This window comes from Artemia sp. Qi Xiang Cuo, chromosome 1 (assembly GCF_049724085.1).
Source record: "Artemia sp. Qi Xiang Cuo chromosome 1, ASM4972408v1, whole genome shotgun sequence".
Taxonomy (NCBI): Eukaryota; Metazoa; Arthropoda; class Branchiopoda; order Anostraca; family Artemiidae; genus Artemia; species Artemia sp. Qi Xiang Cuo.
In genome coordinates this window covers 62,696,199-62,715,773 of record NC_142794.1, presented here as the reverse complement: position 1 = coordinate 62,715,773, position 19,575 = coordinate 62,696,199, and the positions used below count along the sequence as shown (strand labels likewise).

The 19,575-nt window shown below is 33.7% G+C and overlaps 1 protein-coding gene across 1 annotated transcript in view; it reads right to left on the bottom strand.

Moving 5' to 3' along the window:
• Window positions 1-12,502: 12,502 nt before the first annotated feature.
• Window positions 12,503-19,575, bottom strand: part of LOC148956576 (U2 snRNP-associated SURP motif-containing protein) — an 88,271-nt gene continuing 81,198 nt past the window's right edge. Inside the window, exons 6-7 of the mRNA XM_089085982.1 lie at window positions 18,358-18,545; window positions 12,503-12,800 (exon numbers count right to left, since the gene is read on the bottom strand). Coding sequence (XP_088942108.1) covers window positions 12,653-12,800; window positions 18,358-18,545 — 336 coding nt within the window. The 3' untranslated portion in view covers window positions 12,503-12,652. The remainder of the gene's footprint in view (window positions 12,801-18,357; window positions 18,546-19,575) is intronic.

Sequence of the window (19,575 nt, the reverse complement as noted above, 5' to 3'; positions counted from 1 at the left end):
GAACAGATTCAAAATGTCCAAAGTTGTTCAATTCTACATGACATTATTTCATTAAAAATATATTATGCCTTACATTGTTATGTGTTCATTATTATTAGAGTAAGCTAGCATATCGAACGTTTAGAATGTTTATTAAAACATCGGAGATGTAAGAAAAGGAATTTACATACATCATATATTGGATAGAAAGGTTAACATAGAGAAAATCTAGGTATAAGAATGAATAAATTCTCTATCAACATCTATTGACAGATACTTGGGATAGCATTGAAAAAATCAAAGTATCGTAAGTAGCAAACTCTTTCTTGAATTCAACTCATGGGATTTCTCGAATTAAATATCAAAACAATAAAGAGTTTATTACTTACTTGCGATTTTATCATGATTTCTCGAATTAAATATCTGTATTTTGTCCAGGAAGCGAATTCAAGAAAGCGATTGTTAATTACAATTTCTTCACAATTTAATTAAAGGAATATAACTATTATAGGGCATAAATACAGTTGAATATTAAATATTTGTTTTGCTAGAGTGAACAGGCAGATTTTTTTTTTGAGAAAAAAAAAACACAAAAAAAAATGTTTACATAAAAAAATAGAAATTGTAGTTACCGTTTAAAAATACAAAAACGTTGGTCCCATGATATATAAAAATTTTTAACATGTCTTATGGATTTATCACGATCAGGTATGTTCTTAGGTATCCCCTGCGCGAAGAACCTAACCTCGTCTTCAGGACGATGATAACCCCCTTCAAATTTAGGACACTTAAACTCTTCTAGATTGAAAAGTCGAATCCTAGGATCACATTTTTGAATTAAAACTTAATCTGTAGGCACATTGCCCTTTACGTAGAGTGCTTCAACCCCAAAAAAGCTGCAAATTTCACTGACGTCCTCCTGAACATTTTCGCTTTTTGAACGAACACCATGTAAAGAAAAATCACACGGAATAAAACAACAGAGTCCCTCAAATCCCGTAAAGCTATTTTAAAAGGTATAACAATTATATATTTAACAGAAATCCTCGCTTTCAATTGAACGGAAAAAATATAAGAATTATTTATTTAACAGAAATCCTCTCTTTTTGAACGAACACCATGTAAAGAAAAAAATCACACGGAATAAAACAACAGAGCCCCTCAAACCTCGTAAAGCTATTTTAAAAGGTATAACAATTATTTATTTAACAGAAATCCTCGCTTTCAATTGAACGGAAAAAATATAAGAATTATTTATTTAATAGAAATCCTCGCTTTTTGAACGAACACCATGTAAAGAAAAAATCACAAGGAATAAAACGACAGAGTCCCTCAAACCACGTAAAGCTATTTTAATAGGTATAACAATTATTTATTTAACAGAAATCCTCGCTTTTTGAACGAACACCATGTAAAGAAAAATCACACGGAATATCCTCGCTTTTTTGAACGAACACCATGTAAAGAAAAAATCAAACGGCTTAAAACAACAGAGCCCCTCAAACCCCGTAAAGCTATTTTAAAAGGTATAACAATTATTTATTTAACAGAAATCCTCGCTTTCAATTGAACGGAAAAAATATAAGAATTATTTATTTAACAGAAATCCTCGCTTTTTGAACGAACACCATGTAAAGAAAAAATCACACGGAATATCCTCGCTTTTTAAACGAACACCTTGTAAAGAAAAAATCAAACGGAATAAAACAACAGAGCCCCTCAAACCCCGTAAAGCTATTTTAAAAGGTATAACAATTATTTATTTAACATAAATCCTCGCTTTCAATTGAACGGATAAAATATAATAATTATTTATTTAACAGAAATCCTCGATTTTTGAACGAACACAATTAAAAAAAAAAATCACACGCAAAAAAAACGACAGAGTCCTTCAAACCCCGTAAAGCTATTTTAAAAGGTATAACAATCATTTATTTAACAGAAATCCTCGCTTTCAATTGAACGGAAAAAAAATATAATAATTTTTTTTTTAACATAATTATACTATTTTTTAAATAGCAACATTTAAAGAAAAAATAAAATGTAAAACAACTACAGAGTCCGTCAAACACTATAAAGATGTTTTAAAATTTATAAAAATTATTTATTTAACCAAAATCTTCACTTTCAATTGAACAGAAATAATATAAGAATTATTAATTTAACAGAAATCCTAGTTTTTTGAACGAACACCAGGTAAAGAAAAAATCACACGGACTAAAACGACAGAGCCCCTCAAACACCGTAAAGCTATTTTAAAAGGTATAACAATTATTTATTTAACAGAAATCCTCGCTTTCAATTTAACGTAAAAAATATAAGAATTATTTATTTAACAGAAATCCTCGCTTTTTGAACGAACACCATGTAAAGAAAAAATCACACGTAATAAAACGACAGAGTCCCTCAAACCCCGTAAAGCTATTTTAAAAGGTATAACAATTATTTATTTAACAGAAATCCTCGCTCTCAATTGAATGGAAAAAATATAAGAATTATTTATTTAACATAAATCCTCGCTTTTTTAACGAACACCATTTAAATAAAAAATCACAAACAATAACACGACAGAGTCCCCCAAACCCCGTAAAGCTATTTTAAAAGGTATAACAATTATTTATTTAACAGAAATCCTCGCTTTCAATTGAACGGAAAAAATATAAGAATTATTTATTTAACAGATATCCTCGCTTTTTGAACGAACACCATGTAAAGAAAAAATCACACGGCTTAAAACAACAGAGTCCCTCAAACCCCATAAAGCTATTTTAAAAGATATATCAATTATTTATTTAACAGAAATCCTCGCTTTAAATTGAACGGAAAAAATATAAGAATTATTTATTTAACAGAAATCCTCGCTTTTTGAACGAACACGATGTAAATAAATAATCACACAGAATAACACGAGAGAGTCTCTCAAGCCCCGTAAAGCTATTTTAAAAGGTATAACAATTATTTATTTAACAGAAATCCTCGCTTTAAATTGAATGTAAAAAATATAAGAATTATTTATTTAACAGATATCCTCGCTTTTTGAACGAACACCATTTAAACAAAAAATCACACGGAATAAAACGACAGAGTCCCTCAAACCCCGTAAAGCTATTTTAAATGGTATAACAATTATTTATTTAACATAAATCCTCGCTTTCAATTGAACGGAAAAAATATAAGAATTATTTATTTAACAGAAATCCTCGCTTTTTAAACGAACACCATGTAAAGAAAAAATCAAACGGAATAAAACAACAGAGCCCCTTAAACCCCGTAAAGCTATTTTAAAAGGTATAACAATTATTTATTTAACAGAAATCCTCGCTTTCAATTGAACGGAAAAAATATAAGAATTATTTATTTAACAGAAATCCTCACTTTTTGAACGAACACCATGTAAAGAAAAAATCACACGGAATAAAAGGACAGAGTCCTTCAAACTCCATAAAGCTATTTTAAAAGGTATATCAATTATTAATTTAACATAAATCTTCGCTTTAAATTGAACGGAAAAAAATATAAAATTTTTTTTTTTAAAAGAATTCCTCGCTTTTTTAACGAACCCAATTAAAAAAAAAAATAACCCTTAATAAAACGACAGAGTCCCTCAAACCCCGTAAAGCTATTTTAAAAGGTATAACAATTATTTATTTAACAGAAATCTTCGCTTTCAATTGAACGGAAAAAATATAAGAATTATTTATTTACCAGAAATCCTCGCTTTTTGAACGACCACCATGTAAAGAAAAAATCACACGGAATAAAACCACAGAGCCCCTCAAACCCCGTAAATCTATTTTAAAAGGTATAACAATTATTTATTTAACAGAAATCCTCCCTTTCAACTGAACGGAAAAAATATAATAATTATTTATTTAACAGAAATCCTCGCCTTTTGAATTAACACAATTTAAATAAAGAATCACACGGAATAAAACGACAGAGTCCCTCAAACTTCGTAAAGCTATTTTAAAAAGTATAAAAATTATTTATTTAACAGAAATCCTCGCTCTCAATTGAATGGAAAAAATATAAGAATTATTTATTTAACATAAATCCTCGCTTTTTGAACGAACACCATGTAAAGAAAAAATCACACAGAATAAAACGACAGAGTCCCTCAAACCCCGTAAAGCTATTTTAAAAGGTATAACAATTATTTATTTAACAGAAATCCTCACTTTAAATTGAACGGAAAAAATATAAGAATTATTTATTTAACAGATATCCTCGCTTTTTGAAGTAACACCATATAAAGAAAAAATCACACAGCTTACAACAGCAGAGTCCCTCAAACCCCATAAAGCTATTTTAAAAGATATATCAATTATATATTTAACAGAAATCCTCGCTTTAAATTTAACGGAAAAAATATAATAATTATTTATTTAACAGAAATCCTCGCTTTTTGAACGAACACCATGTAAATAAAAAATCACACAGAATAAAACGACAGAGTCCCTCAAACTCCGTAAAGCTATTTTAAAAGGTATAACAATTATTTATTTAACAGAAATCCTCGCTTTCAATTTAAAGTAAAAAATATAAGAATTATTTATTTAACAGATATCCTCGCTTTTTGAACAAAGACCATTTAAATAAAAAATCACACGGAAGAAAACGACAGAGTCCCTCAAACCCCGTAAAGCTATTTTAAATGGTATAACAATTATTTATTTAACAGAAATCCTCGCTTTCAATTGAACGGAAAAAATATAAGAATTATTTATTTAACAGAAATCCTCGCTTTTTGAACGAACACCATGTAAAGAAAAAATCACACGGCTTAAAACAACAGAGTCCCTCAAACCCCATAAAGCTATTTTAAAAGGTATAACAATTATTTATTTAACAGAAATCCTTGCTTTCAATTGAACTGAAAAAATATAAGAATTATTTATTTAACAGAAATCCTCGCTTTTTGAACGAACACCATGTAAAGAAAAAATACATTTCCGATTCGTCGTTAGGTATTTTTCAAATTTATAACAAATTACTTGAGTTAACAGCTCCTTCGGGCTTCCAAAATTGACCCCTCCCCTCCCTGCCCTCAGCAATGGGGGGGATGAAGGGAACGTTAGATCCTATTTTAAGTTGACAATTCTTATCAAACATCAGTTGTGTATTATATAGATCATATATCTCATTATCCCTTTTTAAATGTTAATCAAATAATTCTGATTATAATGTCCGGTTTTTTGTCTGCTTTTCAAAATGTTCGTATTTGGAACTCTGTCAGTTAACACTAAGCTGTAAATTAAGAAACCCTTTCGCAATAACAATAGGCTTAGCAGTGATTAAATCTCATTGTCGGCGACAATTCAATCAGATCAGAGTTGTGCAAATGGAATACCTTTTCGCAAATTGAGTTAGCTTCCTTTTTTTATCATAGACAAAATATTTGAATTCCTTTTATTCAAATCACCTATCAAGTTATCAAAAAATATATGAACTAGAAATCTGGTCAGTAAATTGTGACAGAAAAACTTGTCCGTTAACAGCGAAACAAGACGTGCTGGTTTTATCGTTTCAGAACAACTTGTCCTTCATAACACGTTATGCAAGGTCCAGAATAAAACAGAAAGGATACTGTATGTAGAGTAACCATATGTAAATACAGGTTTAGAAAAAACTGGAATAGTGACAACAACAAAAAAATAATTGATATATAGGTTGGCCTAGAAACATATACCTGCAAGCAAATAGCACGGTCCTATACAGGCAAGCAAATAGCATGGTCCTATACAGGCAAGCAAATAGCATGGGAATTCCTATACAGGCAAGTAAATTCCATATGTGGTTACTACTGATGAGATAGTTCTCCAACTTATTTAATTGCTAGTTCGTTTTGTTTTGAGTCAATGAATGTTTTCTTTTATTTCTCAGTTGTTCGCTAGTATTCGTCGATGGTAGTTCACATTTTTTTTGGATTTTGTGCAAATCGCAGATATTGGCGAATAATAGTTTTTTGGCTTTTATTGAATTTTATTCATCTTTTAATTTTTTGGTTTTTTCTTTGCTTTTTTTTCACATTGACTTTCCGCGTTTGTTTTGCTAGTTTTTTCTTCGGCACTCCTTGAATATATTATTTCGTTTCGCGCTGAAGAAGAGGCCGTTGTCCACTCGAAATATTCGCTTTGTTTGTTTATTCAGTATTCTCGTTTGGCCTTAAAAACCCCAATCTTGATCGTTTCCTTTTCTTACATTGAGCCGCAGCACCTAGAAATGCTACCAATTCTTCTCGATCATCAGATGTGACCACTGACGAAGTATGAGAGTAAACTTTATGACACAATCTACAGCACACATTGGTAATTGGGGTGTTAAAAGGGCGATATAGGTCGTTTAGATAAATGAAGAAGAGGGATTGGCCCAAGAATAGAACCTTGGGGTACTCCATATTCAATTGGAACTTGTTCGTCTGCATCTGCCGTGGTAATATATCTTTCAGTGAGGTATGAAAAGAACCAAGACAATGCTTCCCCACGCACACTATTATGAGAAAGTTTACCAATGAGAATCTTGTGTGTAAGGCTGTGAAAACTTTCTTTATATAAAAAAGATGGCTATAGGAATGAGAATAGAATCTAAAGATTGTCGTATAAACTGAAGAAGTGCATTATAAGCATGTTCTGTAGAATACTTTGCGCTAAACCAAACTGATCCCGATGGAAATTTTTTTTTACTTCAAGAAATCTCACTAGGCGTTTGAGCATTGACTTTTCAAATATTTTAGAGAACAATGACGAAAGAGAGATCTGTCTGTAGTTCCCAGGGTCCTCACGTTCACCTCCTTTAAAGAGAGCTGTCACATGTGCCAGTCTAAGACGTTGGGGATATACTCCTAGTTGAAATGACCTATTACTCAAATGGCAAAGTGGGGTAATAATCGATGGAAGGATATGTTTGATTACTTAAGCAGAAATTTGGTCAAAACCTGCAGAAGAATTCTTTAAAGACAAAACAATAATTGTAATTTCCTGAACCGTAACCTCCTCAAGAACCATTGCTTTCAAGCACGGAGGGCCTAGGAACTGCTTCCGAGACTGTGACACAGAACAATAAGAAACGCTATTAGCACTTTTTTCCCTGTCTCCGCAAAGAATTTATTCAGATAATGCTGAACTTGGCCTTTTCCTGTGATCAGTTGATCGTTTACCATGAGAGACTTAGGGAGACCTTCAGCTTTCATGGACAGCCGAGTAACTTCCTGAATCACGTCCCACGTCTTCTTTATATTTTTACCATAATCAACAAATCTCTTGATAAATATATTCTGTTTTAGCATTGCAGATAATTGATATCAGCTTATTATGGTACAGCCTTAATGCTTCTAACTCGGCATCACTCGGTCTGATCTTGTACTGTTTCCTAAGGTTCTGCTTCCTTTTTGTTGACTTGAGGATTCCAGATGTTATCCAGGGAGACATATGCGTTGATCTTTTCGATGGAAAATTCCTTAAAGGAGCTTTTCAGACAATAAGACATAAGTTTCTCCTTAACAGTAACACAAAACTGGCAAATTATATCTTTATAATTGCCCAAATTAGTATGATCTGGCAATGGAAAGTCCCACGAAGACGTGGTCAAATCTTTCAGCCTATCAGCTCCAGTGGTGAACAACAAAACCTCAGTTTATCCTGAGGCACTAATCTTTGTGGACTTCGGAGAATTTGAAACAAGGCTGCAAACGTCAAATGGAATGTCCATGGAGATTTCCTGAAAGGCGTATGTCAACAATGGATTGGGTATTAAGTTAGAACTTTCAGAAAATATTTAAAGAGGAAGATCAATTGACAAATAGGTAATACAAGCATGTAACTTCTAATACTACACCCACTGCTGTTTTTTCCTCTACTACTACTAAACTACTCCAACTACTACTACTTTAATCGCAATTACTTGTAAGGCTAATAGTATTAAGGTGAAAAGGGCATCAAAAAGGCGCAACAGCAATATTTTTGGAATGACTTACCGTATCAAGATAAAACTTCCAGAGTATTATGAGGGGGATGTTCAACTGATCGAAAGACAACATGTACACGCTACTACTGCTGTTAATACTGCTGCTACTACTGTTACTACTACCACTAATACAACAATACTACTGCTATTACTACTTCTACTACTACCACTAATAGTATGATACTAGTACCATTAAGGCTAAGTGTATGAAGGTGAGAATTTGGGAGAATATAGAGAGGAAATTTGAACTACATCAAAACCCACTATGTAGATACAGGTTGCCAAAAGGGCGTATTTTAAGGATGGATTTGGGTATTAAGTTGGAACTTTCTGAGAATGCTTAAATGGGAAGATCAATTGGCTATAGGCAATTTTTGCACATTTCCACTAATACTACTACCACTGCTACTTTTACTACTGCTCTAACTACTACTTCTATTGCAACTATTTGTAGGGCTAAGTGTATGAAAATGAAAATTTAAGGAAGCATTTGAATATACAGGTTATCAAAAGGGCATATCGGCATTGTCATAGTAACGGCTAATTGTACTAAGTTGAAACTTCCAGGACTTGATGAAGGGGATGTTCAGCTGACCAAAAGGCAATAAGTTAATACAACTGCAAATACTACTACTGTGACTGCTATCACAACTAAGGGTATGAAGGTTATCTTTTAGGAAATATTGAGGGGAGAGGCGAGCTGAATCACAACACGTAGTCTACAAGCAGATTGTCAAAAAAGCGTATCGGCAATATCTTAGAAACAGTTTGGTAGATGAATTTGAAACTTACAAGGTTTGTTGTGGAGGATGTTGAACTAACCAAAAGATAATATTTGCATCTTAATGCAACCATTACTATTCATACTACTACTAGTGCTACTAAAGCTAAGAGTACTTAGGCGAAAAATTTGGGGAATATTGAAACCGCATTGAACTAAGTCAAAACTGACTATGCGCATATGTCAAGAAGACATATCAGCAATGCTTCAGGAACGATTTACGTTATTAACTTGAAAAATTCAGTGTGTGTTGAGAGGCATGTTAAAAAAAACCCAAATGTTCTATGTGCATGCTGCTACTAATGCTGCTACAACACAAGCAAGGGGCATTAAAGTGAAGCTTTTAAGGAATATTTAAGCGGATAATGAACTAAATCAAAACCAATAATGAGCACGTAGATTGTCAAAAGGGTCACACAGCAGTATCTCAAGAATGGTTTAGATTATTAAGTTGGACCTTTAGGTTGAGTTATGGCATATTTTGAACTAGCCAGAAAGCCCTATGTGTACACTATTTAATACTAATTCTAAGATTACTGTAACTAATGATACTAAGCGTATTAAGGTGAAACTCTTAAAGAAAAACTTATTTGCATGCAGGTTTTCAAAAAGGCATATATACAAAATCAGAGGCAGCGCAGTGCTATCATAGATAGAAATAACGTTGAAACTTTTAAAAGAGCTAATGCGATTGGAAATTAAAAGTTCTAGTTCCCTTTTTCAGAGTCAAAAGTGATTGGAGGACAAGCATCCCTCTTCCCATCTCCATTAATTTTCCGAACACATCAAACCAAAATTTTGAGCTAGCCATTTTGTTTAGCATTGTTGAACAGTCCAGTAACTACGTCACTGGGGATATAGGGTAAGTCAACCCCCCACAGTTATGCAATCTACACATTTGCTTCAAAACTAGATGTTGCTTTTAAAACTAAATCAAAAGGTAATGGATTCATGCTGGTTGCCAATGAGACATCTCAGCAATATCTCAAGAACGACTGAGGGTGTTAAGTTGAGACTAACCAAGCGGGAATTATACCTGGAAAGGAAACCCTATAAACTCAGATATGCCACAGTATTCTTCCTACTGAAGAACACCAAAACCAGGGATCCAACTTCCTTAAATTTAAACTAAATTTGATCTCACAGTGAGAAATTCCTGTACGATCAGAAAACAGTAACTGGATGAATATATAAGAATACTCACTTTTATTTGCGACCATTCTGCACAATGTATACGAAGGAACTTATTGACTCGAACCTATATCTTACAAAATAAATGAACAAATCACATTGAAGAAAAAGAGAAATATGCAAAGGCTTTGACCCAAAACAGGCTTATTGCACATATTTCAGCAATCGTATTTAATTAAGGTCTTACGCGTTATTAGCGTATCCCGTCAATTCCGACAGACGACAGTTCCCGTGTTTTTTAGACTAAATACAGAAAATTTTAGCCAAAAACAAGCGATACCCTCTTTCGCATACACATTCAAACAACTTCAAAACAAACAAATCTAACAAACAGCAATAATTGTAATTCCTGCCCTTGAAAATTTGACTTTCCAAGGACATTTCTTGCATAGAGTTCCCGCAAAAATCACAACACACACTACTAAAGAAGTTGGACTTGACATTTAAAATCATGTAATTGGACCGGCTTCAGCCCCACACCGAATATAAGCGAATATAAGCAATAAATAGACAGCGGAGAATGTTTACCTCTGCCGGTTAATGCGTCAATATCATATGCTTTTTTAAGTTTATATACGCTGTTATTGACAAACTTTTAACTATTTTTCATTCCTTACTACCTTAACCATGGAGCATTACTGTGATCTCAAAAGAAAGGAAATACAAGAACCCCTCCCAGCGGGAAACCCCTCCTCCCCGAGGAAAACCCTTCTCCGCAGAAAATTCCCCCGTATTAATAACGATCGTATTTCCCCAGAAATTCCCTTCGCGGGCAACGTCCCACATGCGGCCCCCCCCCGCGGAACCCGAACATATATTTTTTCAATTGCCATGCTTTCCACAATAGAATTAGTCCTAGACTGAATAAAGTTGTCCCTTATCCTACATTTATACAAATTACCTAATTAACTTAATTTGACTACATATACAAGTAGTCAGAAAAAGATATGCAAATCAAATTGATTTTAATATGGAAAATCCACCCCCACCCCCCCCTCCGCGGAAAACTCACCCCTCGGAAAAATCTCTCTCTCCGACAATTTACTCCTGGAAAATTTTCCCTACATATAAAATAACGATAGCATTTTTAGTAAAAAAATTAGTTTGAGTACCAAACTGACGAAACAGTTGATTTCCAGATTCCGACAGTTTATCGAAAAGGAAATTAAAAAAATTTGGAAGTGTGTTAGATGAAAAAATTCATAATTAACTAACCTGTTAATTGAAATCCAGAAAATTTGAATAATATGACCCAAAAAGACTACCAAGTATTTATTTTGAGGGGTCTTTGATTTCAGTCAGCACTAAAAGTGTAAAGAGTGCCTGGGGAGGATTTTATAGTTAAGACCTTCGAAAGAGTGAATTGAATAGCTTCTTAGTTTCTTGGCGAACGGATGAACAGTTTAGCAATGCATACAGGACACACAGATAAGACACACGTTCTAATTTACATTAATAGACAAGTTATGTTCTTCAGTTTTTTTGTATTTGGTTTAAATTTTCAGTCAGAAGTTGCGCACCTTGAAATATTGACAATACTTTTTAGGGGCCAAATTTGTACTGATGTCTAAGAAACGCTTTAAATAATTTTCAGAACCTCTGTGGTTGCTGTTTTCGTTATTGTGAAAATTTGAGTCATGATACTTCTTTTAGAGCTATTTTCCATCTGTAGGCATGCTGTTTTCAGATATTTGCTGAAATATTGTATATCTTTGAACAAGCAACTGTGTATGTATTTATTTAAAAAAAAAAAAATCTTGAAAACGGCTCTTAATTTATTTATTATTTTTACATTGGCATCATAGCATTTTCTGGCCAGATAAAACGATCTAGATAGGCCACGAGTTTGATAAAATTCGTCTAGAACCTTATTTTTTTAAAGAAAAAAATCGTTTGAGTGATGTCATATTTATATAAATTTACGCGGCCGCATCGTTTGTAGTTTCTACGACCCATGCAAAATTACACAAGATTATAAACTACTCTGAACAGCTAAAGAAAAACGCATGGAAGAAGAAACAACAAAAAGAGGTAAGTATGCACGAAAATAAAACGTAAACGCGATATGCGGATAGAAGACATGTGACAGTCAGCATCACAACGAATGCATCGAATCGTGAGCATCACAATGAGTCCACGAAAAAAAACAAATCCTATGGAATGGATGAATTTTTGATGCATTAACAGGACGGAGGAATTGAATTCACGCCAGAATTTCATAACTCAATTGAATTGATTAACCTCATGACTTAAAAGTAAAGAATAACGAATATATATATATATATATATATATATATATATATATATATATATATATATATATATATATATATATATATATATATATATATATATATATGTATCTTCAAGAAGCATAAATAGAAAATGGCTTAAACCACATTCTTGCTTAATCTTGTAAATATGCAATTTAGTACAGAGATTGTAATAGGACCAGAAAATCACATCTTCCATAGTCAGTGGACCACAAATACAGAAAATAATAGCATCCTTTATAAGTTTGTTTATCATCAACCGTAGAAAATTTGATACAATACCAAAATACAAAAAACAAGAAAATTTCCTCACCAATTGGCTTGCTCTTTTAATTTGCAAATACTGTTGAAACAAAAATTTACAAGCATACCTTCTTACTATATTGATTCCGACCTTCTTGAAACGCAATAGGCACACCTAACGTATATTTCATACGATCACAATAAAATGAAAAAAAACATACAATTAATATCTGTTTTTCTTCGATTTACGTGGCGGTGTCCTAGAACGAGAGCGTGAATATCTGGAACGACGATAAGCAGGTGACCGACTTCTGGACCTTGAACGACGGCTGCGCTTACTTTGCTTACGATTCCGACGGGGAGATTCCGACCTGAAGAGGTAAGCATTACAGTATTGTCAGGTTTTTAGGTTAAAAATTCAACTGTATTCCGAAGTGTTTTCTCAATTTGTCTTTCTTTATTGCCACTTACTGCAGCCCATGGGAAATCGCAAACGCATTGGTTTTCTTCATGTCATTTTACTACACTTGGAGCCTAGCAATAGATAGTTTTTGAATCTTATTGAGCGGCGAAGGTTTTAGAACTAATTGTAGATACTAAAGAAGCCTTTGTGCCCAGAGATATGAAAATGTCCAAAAAACTAAGTGCTGAGAGGTAACCGATATACGTAATGAAATATAAATTAAAAAGTAACAATTACAAGGAAAGTAAAAAGTAAAGAACCCTTTAAGAAAACTACGACATCTTGGCTTTTTTTGCTTATCTTATGTCTGAGCATGAAAAGTGCATATTTGAATTTGATTCATTTTTTAAACCCATCATAAATACAGAAATTGATGAAAAAAAAAAAACAACAGAAAAGAGAGAGAGAGAAAAAAAAACATACACTTAATGGTACAGACAAAGCAAATACACATACACATCAATCAAAGTGACGAGAGTAGAGGTAGCCAAGGATGGCTGCTACCCTCCAACTTAGCACAATACTTATCAAGCAACTGATTAACTGCAGAAAATGGATCAGTTACCGCATATCACCGGATCAGGTACGAATTACTGGTTCTCAATGGAACTTGCAGCAGAAACTTCAAATATCTGAAGAAAATTCTACGGATTTTAAATTTATCTTCTTTACGCAGAAGTTTCCAAAATGGTGTTATAAATAATATATGTGGCAGCGCGACAGCATTATAAATTCTAGCCAGTGAAAACCTATTAAGATTTCTCTTCGAAGAAATTGTGGTCCCATACGCAGTTCTAATTTTACACTCTATATGTGTGATGATTAGCGAACGGGTAGATGACAGTGTGTCTCCGATGGGCAGTCCCAAGTATACTAGTGACTTTACAGGCTCAATAGACAGGGATCCTAGTTGAATGTGAGGTAGAACAGATTTATTCCAATTAAACAGCATTACTTCCGATTTTGATACATTAAAACTAAGGCCAATATCACCATACTGAGATGACAGGATATTAAAATTACTTTCTAGGGATGCTATTTGCCGAGAAAAATTCAAGGTGTCATCCACAAAACCAACTATGGTCACATCTATTCCTCTTAGAATACAGCTTGTAGTGACTTTGGACTGCGCCTTGGAAATACTATTATTAAACAAATCTGGTGAAGAAATCGCACCCTGTTTTATCCCTTTTTTTACAGGGATTTTCCTAGTGGGTTCTGCATTAGGAATGCGTACACACACATTTAATTGGCGATACAGATCCTAAAGAGGTCTAACAATAGCTGGGTCGACACCATGTTTCCGTAATTCTAGCATTATCTGCGCATGTATGCCCGAGTCAAAAGCGCGGCGTACGTCGTATTCACCAATAGCCAGCGATTCATTAGAAATGTACGCATCTAACAGAACATTTGCTGCAACATTTAATGCGTGAGCGTATCCCATTCCTGACTGGAAACCAAACTGGTGAAGAGGGGCCTTTATTAACAATTCAAAAAGCTTGCAAAAAACAGAGGAAATAGTTATCAGTCTATAAGAAGAAGGTTCTGTTGCTGCTTTTCCTTTTTTCAGTACAGGCGTTATGGACCCTAATCAAAATAAATCTGGTACAACACCATGCGTCATAATAATCTGTTACGCACTTGCAAGATGTTCATATAAAAGGGGACTACCATTCAATAGATGATCTGCACATATTTTATCAGCACCACTTGACGATTTTTTCTTTAATCTTTTGCACACTTCCCGGATTTGACTACTATTCACAACAAAATAATTTAACTCTTCAGTAAGAAGGGGACTTAGTTGCTAATAAAACATTTGGTTTTTCGAATCATCTGGGGCTGCAAATTCCGCACTAAAATAATCAACCCATACTTTCTCACCAATCTTACTGGAAATCGGATTATTATACTGAGCAGGCTTTTCACACAAGTTCCAAATCAGATTAAGATTATCCATAACTTTTGACACTGGTTAATGTTATAAACCTCTACTATGTTTACGCAGTTATTTTGAAAATTTCTATCTAGTAAAAATGCGAATTAGATTTGCTTCGCCGCTTTCAGGCCTGTCACACTCATGCCAAATCTGCAGCCAAAACTTGGCCGCAGCCTTTGCATTAGCCAAATCGGAGTTTTGGGCCCATCCTATTGCTCGAGATGTACGGCGCAATTCAACACTTGGAACAGCTGAGCTTTTAGATATTTTTAAAGCGTGGCATATTTCAGCAAAGTATAGGTTCAATTGCAGTCTTATTTCACTATCAGGTAAGTCTGCATTCCACTGGAGCAGATGAAATGGGACCTTAATTTTTCCGAGGAGTTTGTCACACTTTTGTTGGAATGAAGGGCGGGAAACCTTTTTCCAGTCACTCACGAGCTTCGGTTTAGGTCTCGGCGGGCACGTATTCACAGTACATGGGATAGTGACAGACAGGGGCAGATACCTGTACGGTACCTGTCCTACCTGTGCGGTAGGTAGCTCAAAATTATAACTAATAGCGTTGATCGATGTTAGACTCAAACTGAGAGACACTTATAAAAGAATGTTGCTTGTTTTTCGTGGCTAGCTTGAATCCATTAGGAAGTGAACTTAGAAGCACTTGGGCATAAGAGTTGCTGCTGTCTTCAATGTAACAGTTAAAGTCCCCCAAAATAACTAATGGGTAGCCGTCAATTCATAACTTCTTTATTGAGTTTCCGAGTCTCTTGCAAGCGACAGCAAACTTTTGCTCCAAAACGATATTATTGTAACTAGTAGGCAAGTAAACATTAGCTACAATAAAATCCCCACACTGAATAAGCTGGAAGTGTTCACTTTGCTGGAGACAGGCAGGAGGGAGGGGACCAGATTTGGAGATTATAGCAAGCCCTCCTGAAGGACGTCCGTGGTTGCCGGATGTGCGTGCTGGCTGTATAATATAAGGATTATCTAGAGAAAATTTTAGCAAGTTGACACTGGCATCTGAGAGAAAATGTTCTTGGAGGCAAATAAGGTCATATTTCGTGGATAGATCACTAAAAAATGGCAATTTGTTTAGTACTTTACCATTCATATTCCAAAAGTACACCTAGCAGCCCATTAAGATACAGTATATCATTACTACTATATCATGCACATGCAAAGAGTCAGATTCAGGCATGTATAAATTTTATTTTTGGGCAAAGGATAGGGTTAAGCTATGTCACAAAAAAGAGAAGACTTCTCAGGAAACGAAAAACACAATGAAATGCAATACAATATACGCAACAACAAAAAAGAAGAGCTTCCAGCAAATCAGCTAAACTAAAACAGATAGATTACACTTTAACACATTATAGTTTGGATCAAACAAAATTTCAAATTTATTCTGTCTTTCAATAATTGCGGTTGTAGAGGGAGAGCTCCTTTCCATAACATAAAGAAAGAAAAACCCCATTTTTGCTCATTTTTCTTTCTTTATGTGATGTCAGGCCAATGTGGTTTAAGAAATTATCTTCCTTTTCATAAGATGGCCCATGAGAGAGATAGAGATCGAACGTGGGGGATAACAAAACCACTGTAAAGGTGTGCAGGTAAAAAACGGTTAAGCAACAATTTACTGCCAACATACAGTCCGTAGGCGGTGCAGGGTTTTTCTAAAAAATGCTGCATGAGAGCCATACGATTCGATTTAAGATCTGACACCATCGGAAGGCCAATACAAGTAATAATAATAGAAGCGATACAAACCTTATTACCAAGCCGAAAAAAATCAGTCGATGGCTGTTGAGAACAGGGGTCAAACACAAGCATTTTATTTTTAATCTTATTAAACGAAAGACCTTCTTATGATACACATTTTCCGGTTGAGATTTTTATCCTGAACTCGGAAAAACGATCTGCTTGGACTCTTGATATCGTCAGCATAATTCAGTAGCGCAATATCTGTTCCGAGCAATTCAAAGGAGCTGCCTGTGTATGCCAGAGTCAAAAGTTCTCCTAAGATCATGCGCAGTCAATGTAAGCTCTTCATCCTTTTCATCACAATCAACCAACAGGTGTGCAACAAGACACTGTACATGCTCTCACCTTAGGCAATCTTTAAAGTTAAACTGACAATTGGCAGGCGAACATGAACTATTTATATCTTATAATTATAAGCAGCTCAAGTTATTTCATTAATAGAAAGGCGACAGTAATAGGACATATTTTCGACGTAACGCCTTTAATTTAGGTGTTAACAAGTAAACTTTCAAAAGGGGATAATCCATTCATTTAGACAGTGAAAAATAAAAGGTACAAAAGTCCAAATATATTTGTTTGTCTTAGAACGACAGTGTGGTCTAAGAAAACAACACCTAATTTAAGGTGTTTCATCGAAAATGCGTCGTATATATGAGGAAATGAGACCAACCAAGCAAACAACTATAAACTCAACATTTGATTTGCAATTAGAAGACACGGAAGGCTTTGCCACCTTCATTGGAAATTTCGTTTTACATTGCGTCTATATTATAGAGGGAAATTTACATCAACAACGTTGAATGAACTTTGTCATTGAACTCTCTTTGAAAATTATCAAGTGAATAATCCGGAAGCTCATTATTTTGTGAATTACCCGAAAAGTTATTTCTTTTATTGTATATAAGCACGCTAGTTTCAATTTTATTATTTTAGTATTTCTACTGAAGACGGTCGCTGTATATGTGATCGAAATATCTGGACTTTTGTACCTGTTTTTCCACTGTCTAAATAAATGGATTTATCCCCATTTGAAAGTTTATTTGTTAGTAATAGGACAGTATGAGGTACACTGTTCCGGCTCATTACAAGCTTATTCCATAGCTTAATATGTTGTCTGTTGGTTTAATTGAGCTACATTGACTTTTAGTAATCGAAGTTCGCTGAATAACATAAAATTCTGTTTCTTTAATGGTTAGCTAATAACAACTCATTACATTAATATTAAAGTAATAGCTAATGATTACTTTAAAAATAACATTTAATGTGCCTAATTTTTTTTTTTTAATTTGTAATGCAGGCTAATCAATGACGCAATGCATTAACTACAGATTCTGTTTTAGTAAAGGCAGAAAAATAAAGCTTGTTCAAGTGCCTTACAAAGCTATTAGACTGCATCGGCAACCCTCCAAAAACATTTTTTTCGGTGCTGTGAAGAAACCAGCGTCACATTTATACTTTTTGAAATTCACTAAGACTGTGGATTGCTCTTGCAAAGCATACATCAGATTTTTGATGAATCATTTTTTCTTTACTAAATACAGGCGGTATATCTCAACCCGTAAATGCAATTTGTCCAGGATACAGCAATCAGGCTTTTAATTAAATGCCTTTTTTTCGATTTTTTTTCGATTTTATTATTTTTATTCTGACTCTAAATGTGTAAAACTTTTAGGACAGACAGTTAAATAAGTTGTCTTTAGTAGAAATATTATATTAGGTCAAAGAGAATTTTTTTTAAATAAATAATAAATCATACCTGGACCGGGATCTGGACTTTCCACGTCTATGATATGGAGTTGTATCCTCTTCTGAACTTTCTAATTTTGCACAACTTTTGCGTATAAGTGAATGACGATATGCATCAACTTGATCGGCTATAGTTGTACCTTTTTGTTTAGGAGTATTGCCAGTTTCTAAATCATCTTGATACCTCAAAACCTCCAACTTCAAAACAAGAAATTATCAGCGCTGGATTGACATATATCAGAACGTGGGGTTTTACTTCGCCCCTAGGAGTCCTTTTTGTTACAGTGAATCTTTTTTATAGTTCTAGTGTCGAAATTTTTGGATTATTGTAAATACATCTGACAAATTATTTAGGTATATTTTTGCAAAGTTGGTATTCTACAAATTTTTCATCTTTTATAAAAATCTAATATTTTAAGGATATGAGCATTTAAACATACTTAAATTTTGATAGCTCAAATTCCGTTTTTAACTTGCAATCCTTACGTTTTTTAAACGTTAGAGTTTCGGATAATGAGTCTTGAACAATTATGTACTGAAATTACGTTGAATAGTAAAGAAAAGCATTTCAAAAATTTGGCAAGCATAAAGAGTGAAAATTGATTACATGGCAAATCAAAGAGAAGAATAAACTAGATCCCCTGTGCTAAAGCAACATGGAGTATTGTAGTTAGCCTTATGCAACTATATCTCACCGGTAATAAATGTTTATGCTTCTGTATCGCGTTTGCAGATACGTTATCATTATTGTAAGTTATTTATTTGTAAAGTATAATTAGATATTTATTTGTAAAGTATAATTAGAGGATTTCTGAAGTTAGTTCGGTGTGCTCCAAATAATTGTTAAACTCTGCATTCGCATTGTGTTTCTTTTTACCTGGATTACTATTTACTGCGGTTAATAAACGTACACGGAACGATCCATTGTTTAAACTCTTATGTCTTAGTTTACGAATGATATTCTAATTTAGAAAAGTGCATATCTTCTTGTTGAATTGTCATAGCATCAAACGGTTAAAATATAATAAACATCAAATCAAGAATTTTAGAAAAAAAAATGGAATTCTGTTTCGAAACCTTCTATTTCATCATCAAAAATTTATGAGAGGTAAGGAAGTTTTGCTAAAGTTTAAGAGACAATATGAAGTTCTGTCACTACACAAACTTATTTGATTTCTAAATAGTAAAGCTTTGAAGCTAGAGCACGTAACTTGGAGAAAATATAGGA